Below are 7,208 nucleotides of genomic sequence, written 5' to 3'. Positions count from 1 at the left end.
TAACTAATTTGCCAAGGACACCTATATCAAAGGTTGACTACACCCTTCCCCAAGTCAATCAATGCCAATGTCTAGGCCAGGGAAAAATAAATAAATAAATAAATAATCAAAATCAAAAAAGAAAAGAAAGGGAAAAATAACTCTCCAACTTCAATCCATGTATTTCTAATAGTGCATTCCAATTGAAAAAGAAAAAAGAAAAAAGAAAAAGAAGAACTAAAAACTAAAAACTAAAAAGAATCTAAGTAACTTGTTCCTGAGGGGTTTATATTTGCAAGATGTCAGGGTCACACAAAAAATTATCAAAAGTTCCCATTGCTGAAGGGAACTCTGAGGTTTGAATATTCCTGTGTTTGGAATGGTGATTACAGAGTGCACCAGAATTGACCGTGGCTTTTTGGGATGCAGTTGCCATGTGAATGATATGGAACAGTTTTATTTATATTAAATATTACATTAAATTGATCCACAAGTGGGTGCTCTTGTGGGAACATAGTTGGAAGGGGGTGTGGGCATAATGCACCTCTTTTTGCATAGTGGGTTTTCACGTTTCCGCATGTGTCAGAAAAGTAGGACCTACAAATAGTGATGTCACAAAATATTATTACCACTGCTATTAAATTTTTCAAAATATGTGTGAAGTCTTGATCATCCTGATTTTGAAGCAAAGTTCTATAACTATTGGATGCACAGTCAACACTGAGCTTGCTCTGTTTCTCACAGGGCAATCAAAAGAGTAACTCCCAATGAATTTAAAAAGTAAAAACCAAAAATCAAAGTCAGAAATCAAATCAAATAAATCATGTCCAACTACAACATATTCAACTTTCTCATGCTATTCATCCACTTGCCTAATCAACTTGGGGAAGGAGAATTTCATGTTGTCTGATTCTCTCAATCACATGAACCAATGTATTAAAACAAAACAAAGCAAAACAATGATAAAATATACCCTACAAATAATGAACAAACAGACAAACAGTATGCATCACATTTTGTCATCCAAGAAGGAACCAAACAACATTTTGAACCCTATGCTCCCACACAATGCTTTTTTGTAGAATAATCAAGAGTAGTTAAACATATGTAGATAGATAGATCGATAGATAGAAAGAAGGAAGTGTGTGAGTGGGTAGGGCTAGCAAAGGAAGGGCAAGACTGTGGCCACACCTGGTGAAGTCCCCCCACCCCGCTAATATTGTCATACCAAGCGATCCTCGTTGTTCCCACGCACTTCTGCTCCCGCTTTAACCTCCATAGGGAACGGCTCTCAGCCATGCGAACGCACAGGGAGCGTAGGAAAGGGCGGGCGAGGAGGACGAATACCCGGTCAAAAAGAGACGACCAATGGACGGCGTACACGTGAAGGTGAGCGAGGGCGTGGAATAGCTAGGGGAGCGGATCTGTTGTGTTGGGTTCAGTGAAATGCTATCATCGCCAGGGCAAAGAAAAGAAAAAGAAAAGAAAAGAAAAGATAAAGATAAATAAATATTAAAGTAAATAAATGAAGAGAGAAAGAAATGCGAAATCTTCCTCTTCTCTCTCTACCACTTGCTTTATTCTTTCCTTCCTTCCTTTCCTTTTCCTTCCATGCGTGTTGCTCTTTCTTTCTTACTGCTGCTGCTGGCTGCTGCTGGCTGCTGCTGTGAATCCTCCTCCTTCTCACATGTTTTATTGCTCTCGCTTGTAATCCCTCGTATTTCGGACCAAGGAAGAAGAGTCTTACCATCCTCTGACTCTGTTATTGCTGTTGCGGCTCCTGGTGCTTTTTCTGCCATCGTCTTCGTCTTCTTCGTGTTCGTGTTCGTGCTCTGCTTTGCTCTGCTGTGCCTCTACAGCTCTTTGACCGTCAGGCGAAGGGGCTCAATCATCAATGGAGTCACCTTCATCATCCCTCTGACACCGTCATCCCCCACTCCTTGGGTTATTGTTGTTGTTGTTGCTGTTGTTGTTGCCTTCCTCCCTCCCTCTTCCTCCCACTAGGGTTTTTGTTGTTGCTGCTTCCCCTGCACCCTTCTCCTCCTCCTCCTCCTCCTGCTGCTGCTGCTGCTGCTGTTTTTTTTTTTTTTTTTTTTTTTTTTTTTTTTCTTTTCTTTTTTTCAGATGAGTGTGAGTGTTTCAATGGGCCGTGGGAGGAGATTGTAGGAGGAGTGAGTGGAGGGGGGAGAGAGACGGGGAGTGGACGACAAGGGATGTGAAGGTAACGGATGAGCTCATGGCGGGGCGGTGGGGGAGGATCTGTTGGTGATGTGTGCGGAGCCGGGGACGTGGAGGAGCTTGCAATTAGGGTCCAGGTGAGAAAATGGTGATGGTGATGTAGTGGTGTGGTGTGTGGAGATGGTGTGTTTGAGATGAGGGTGGTGAGAGTTGGGTGATGGTGGGGATCCACGATTGTGGTGGATGGGGGCGAGGGTGTAGAGGCGGGCGTTAGAGAGCGTCGGAGATTTATGGAGTTTTCAAGCGCCTCTGAATCTCTCTGGTTCTGAGTTCCTGGGCATGCACATGGTGCGGTTTTCACTCGCGTTGGTTTACAAATGGGTATTGTGTGTAATTTGGCTGTTTATGTCCAGTGTTTGAATATGTGTCATGTTGCGTCTGCTTGAGGCTGATTCACGATGTTGGGTTTGTAGATTCAATTTTGAATCAAGTCGGTTGACCTTGGATTTCGATAGGTTGTATTCCTCGGATAGCGTACCTTTTTTCTCTGAAGTTGCTTTCGCAACGCGTCTAAGATCTACTGTAGTTTGGGTCAACGTTTGAGATTCTTGGGAGTGGTGATACGCTATTGCTCTTTTTTGACATTTCTATTCCTTTCTGTTTACCTTGGCTTCCGTTCGGTGGGTATACACGAGAGTTGGTGTTACTGGAATTGGACGCGTAATTATGCTTGCCCTCGTTGACTTAGCCAACTTCACGTCTCCTTTGGTTTTATGGATTTGATCCGAGTAAATTACTCCCCCAACATCGAATTGGGCCTGCTTTACAGTGTTTGATGTAGTTCTTTGAATTTGTGGGATGTAGCGCTTTCATCTGCAACGCACCAGTTCAGAACCGTGCTCGTGATTAGGGTTTCATCCCCTTTCTTTTTCCTCTTCGGTCGATTCTCTTGCATTTGAGAACGGTTGAGTGCATAAGAACTCTAATGTAAATCTGAAACTCTGTAATCCCCTCACTAGTACTGGACACGTCTTTTCTTTGTTTCCTTCTTTTCTTGTTTTGTGTGTGGTTATCTCACCTTGATGAGTATGTGAAATGTACAAGAGAAATTGAATGATTGTGTTCAATTTTCGGATGTTAACTAACTTTTATTTGGTCTATTTCTGGTCCCTACACTACTGAAAGAGACGATACACTTCTTGTATTCTTTGTAGTCCCAAATTGCCTCTTGAGTTTTAGTCCTATCCCAGGCGCAGCTGTGGCTAGAATCTGATTTATCTTTCATGCTGGTTGGTGGAACTCAGGGCGATTTGTACTGATTGGAACGAGGTAGCAGCAGTTTTGAGCGTGCTATCACAACAATTTTGTAATTAGTGGAAATCCGACTAGGTGGTGTGAAGATATGTCTGTGATGGCTTTGGAGGAGCCGGTGGAGCTTAAGTTCCGTTTATATGACGGCACAGATATAGGTCCCAACAAGTATCCGCCAGCAACTACAGTGGCCAACATCAAAGAGAGTATTCTCAACCATTGGCCGAAAGGTGCGTAAGCGAGAATTTCAATGCTAGGTTCCAAAAGCTCAAGGTTACTTGAGTGCTCTTTCTCCTCGACCCGGGGACTGACAGGCGAAATTGTGGGTTTGCAGAAAAACAAAATGGTCCGAAGAGTATACACGATCTGAAATTGATAAATGCTGGTAAAATTTTGGAGAATACCAAAACCCTTGCGGATTCTAGAGTGCTGTTGGGGGAAATTCCAGGATGTGTTATCACCATGCATGTTGTCTTACGGCCACCTACAAACGACAAAGCTAGTGGTACCTACTTCTATCTACTCCCTTGAAAGCGTAGGTCGTGGTTGTGATTTCTGCCTTTCTCTGATATATGCATTAGCGTACATGATTATAAGCACCAAGTTATTGCCGTTGATACTATGGTGTTGGAGGTGTGACGTCAAGTTTGTTCCTAGCTGATTTGTTTCCAGCAGGTTCTGAGTTCTAGGCTTGATGGATTTTCGTAATTGTCCACTTGAGGTGCTAAAGTAATGTTAGAACGGACTGCCCACCTCATTCGGTTCCTTTGACTTAGATTTGACTTAATTCTGTGTTTTTCGGTGTTCTCCGTACCTGCCATTGATCGCTCTAAATATAGCTAATTTTGTTTTTCTGTGTTGTGACGTGTGCTGAAACAGAGAAGCAAGCTGAAGCTCCTAAGCCCAAAACTTGCTGCTGTACAATACTCTAGCTTTCTGTCTGGAAGCGCTCTGCATGTGCAGGTAGGGGAATGTAAAGGAAGGGTCAGGTTGTAGGTGAGAGTTCAAGACGCCTGGGTGACGAGGCAGTGATATTTGCTGCCACTTTGGTGATGCTCCTACCATGCACACAGCGTCATAAAGATCCAGCAGAAGATGGTCGTGTACTGGTCATACATAGGTCGATGCGAGTGCAGCAATAATTTGTTGCGACCATGCATTCCTCGGATTGCAATATTTTTTTTGTGAGCGTTCCTTGAGCGTAGCGAAGGAACCATATGGGGAGAGGCAAAGAGCTACGGCAAGTGTGGATCATGATGTCTCTTCATATCCTGGACCACTTTAAAAGTGCACATTTAAGTGTCATGCGGGGACTGTGCAGCTGTATCAAATAATGCGATGCACATCAAGTTCATGGCCTCCCACACGTGCCTCATGGATTTCAGCACGTTGTTGCCTGGTGGAGAAGCCTTACCCAGGGTTAGTCTCCAGGAATTATGCATTTTCAAGCCCCCGCATTTGAATCGTGTTGTTTACAATTCGGAGAGGAGGCAGGCACATTATCCTGCTTTTGCATCTACTTGTACCTTATACTCCTGCATGTCAGAGTTAGTTTACCAATATGACAAGTTTCTGAAGGGCTTAAACCATCTCACAATAGAGACATATCTCATTGGCTGACCTTTTGTATTAGTCCCTTGTTCATCATCGCAAATACTTCGCAGTAAGTGCTTTGGTTTATTTGAAATGGAAGCAGAAGGTTTTTCTATTATTTTTGGTGGCCATTCAGATGCTTTTCGTATGTTTAGAGCCTCATTGTTATCAATTTTGCAGTCCATTTACAATGCTTCATTTTCTACTTCGTCTTGGAGCCATGTTTGCATATTGAGGATAATCCCTCAATTTGAATTACCTGGGCTCTTTAGGATTCTGTCGCTGTCCAACCTAGACTTGTGCTCCAAAGACCACTTGGTGTAAAAGCAGATACTTATTCTAGTGCTATTGTACAAATAATTAGATTTCAAAAAATATGTGGGCTGTGGTAGTGCATGATTGGGGAACTATAACCGACAGAAAGTTGAAAAACAAAACTCTCAACCCTACAACTTTTGATCAACAGTAGATCCATACGTAATGATAATGTTGCAATCAAAATTTGCAACTATATACAGAGTGAAATAGTAAAAGTATATTAAAACATAGAACACTATTCTTTGTTTGTCTTTTGAGTATCATGAGTGAGTGTACAAAACTTTATGAACAGTATGTGTCTAAACTGTAAAGAGGAATCTCATATGTTGAAAAATATCTTTAAGACAATGCATGAAAATAATCTCATGATGGGATGTATAATGAACTTGTTGATAGTTGATAATACTTTTTTAAATACTGCTCCAACATTTAGTTAACTTTTTAGTCATCATTGTCACATTAGTTTTGTGGATGAGGTAGGAAAGCTAGTTCTATGTCTACCTTCAAGCTTAATGTCTTTTAGAAAAAGACAAAACTAACTGATGCACATCATTTATCATTCCTTTTCAAAATTTCTTCATCAATTATCATCTTACGAAAATGATATCAAAAATAATTTCTTAATTAATGACTTTTTCTAGTAAAGATGCATATATTGTTATTTGAACATAGACCACTATTATTTTGATATTAGAATATATTATTAATGTTCACAAGGAAGATGATGAATGTTTGAATTTGCATATGTATTGTGCAATATCATAAATTCTTTAATATTTTTTTTAAACATTATTTTATTTTATTTTTTATAAACTAGTTTCAATATATCTTATTGAAGTCAAACTGTTTACTAATAAAATAAAAAAACTTATTGAAAATTTGTAGTTGGTGGGAAGTAGTGGTGCTTAATGTTAAAATAAGAATAAGATACAATTACTTTAAGTAAGTTGCTAATGGTCAAAGGATAGTAAAAGAATGAAGATAACTTATTAATGTAGCAGCTAACATTTGATGTGGCATCTAGGTTAAGAAGAATCTAAGATTGAGTTAGATGGATGAAGATGATTATAGATGAAGTTTAACTACAATAGATGTAAACTTCTCTTGTAAGTAAAGGGTGTTGGAAGAGAAAGGCATCTCATTCCACACTTCTCTTGTGTGCAACCATTCTGATTTTTATTTACTTATATTTTACTTATTGTATTTCATTAATAGTTTATGGGTCCACATACACTTTGTTGTACTATTCAAGTAAGTTGATATCATTCTCTAGTAGTTGTACTTGTATAGAATAGATCTTATGGTGTTTGCTAATGTTAAGTTTTGTAAGATCTAAACTTAAGTTTTGGCATGAAAAGGTGCTGATTTTGACCTTATATATTTCTAACATTATTTGGTGGGTTTTTAATACCTAGGATTGAGAGTTTAAGACTTTATAGAAAGAACTTGATAATGTCTTTTTGAGTTGTAGTAATTTCACTTACTTTGTGTATATTGTGAAATATTTGGTTTAAAAGAGTGGAACATCTTTATAGTAAGATTCTTCAGAGTGCACATACTTGTTAGAAGCTTGAAAACTTGATTTGAGAGTATTTTGAGTGAAAAAACAATCTACTATTCATAAGAGGATATTTTGAGATTCTTCTAATATCAAATTGATATAGTAATTTTGAACACATAGAGACTTCTTTTCTTGATATTTTTTGATAGAGCTCTTCTTAGACATGGCTTTTAATAAGAGTAAAGGTTTAAGAGTAATTGAGAAATTTAGAAGAGATAATTTCTATCATTGGAAGATCAAAATGGAGCTTTTGTTGGTGTCTTTGGAT

At 39.3% G+C, this 7,208-nt stretch overlaps 1 protein-coding gene across 3 annotated transcripts; it reads left to right on the top strand.

Moving 5' to 3' along the window:
• Positions 1–1,644: 1,644 nt before the first annotated feature.
• LOC112293963 (membrane-anchored ubiquitin-fold protein 3) lies at positions 1,645–5,179 on the top strand. 3 transcript variants are annotated; one of them, XM_024543995.3, is made up of 4 exons: positions 1,645–1,762; positions 3,462–3,698; positions 3,803–3,973; positions 4,348–5,179. In XM_024543995.3, the coding sequence occupies exons 2-4, from the start codon at positions 3,560–3,562 to the stop codon at positions 4,398–4,400; spliced, it is 363 nt and encodes a 120-aa protein (XP_024399763.1). In that variant the 5' UTR covers positions 1,645–1,762; positions 3,462–3,559; the 3' UTR covers positions 4,401–5,179. The 3 variants fall into 3 exon arrangements, with proteins under 3 accessions (XP_024399763.1, XP_024399760.1, XP_073395884.1); XM_024543992.3 differs by lacking the exon at positions 1,645–1,762 and adding an exon at positions 2,122–2,294; XM_073539783.2 differs by lacking the exon at positions 1,645–1,762 and adding an exon at positions 2,246–2,505.
• Positions 5,180–7,208: the final 2,029 nt, after the last annotated feature.

Source organism: Physcomitrium patens, chromosome 16 (assembly GCF_059467195.1).
Source record: "Physcomitrium patens ecotype Gransden chromosome 16, ASM5946719v1, whole genome shotgun sequence".
Classification (NCBI taxonomy): Eukaryota; Viridiplantae; Streptophyta; class Bryopsida; order Funariales; family Funariaceae; genus Physcomitrium; species Physcomitrium patens.
Note: the sequence above shows the minus strand (reverse complement) of the source record. Positions and strands in the feature narration are given on the sequence as shown.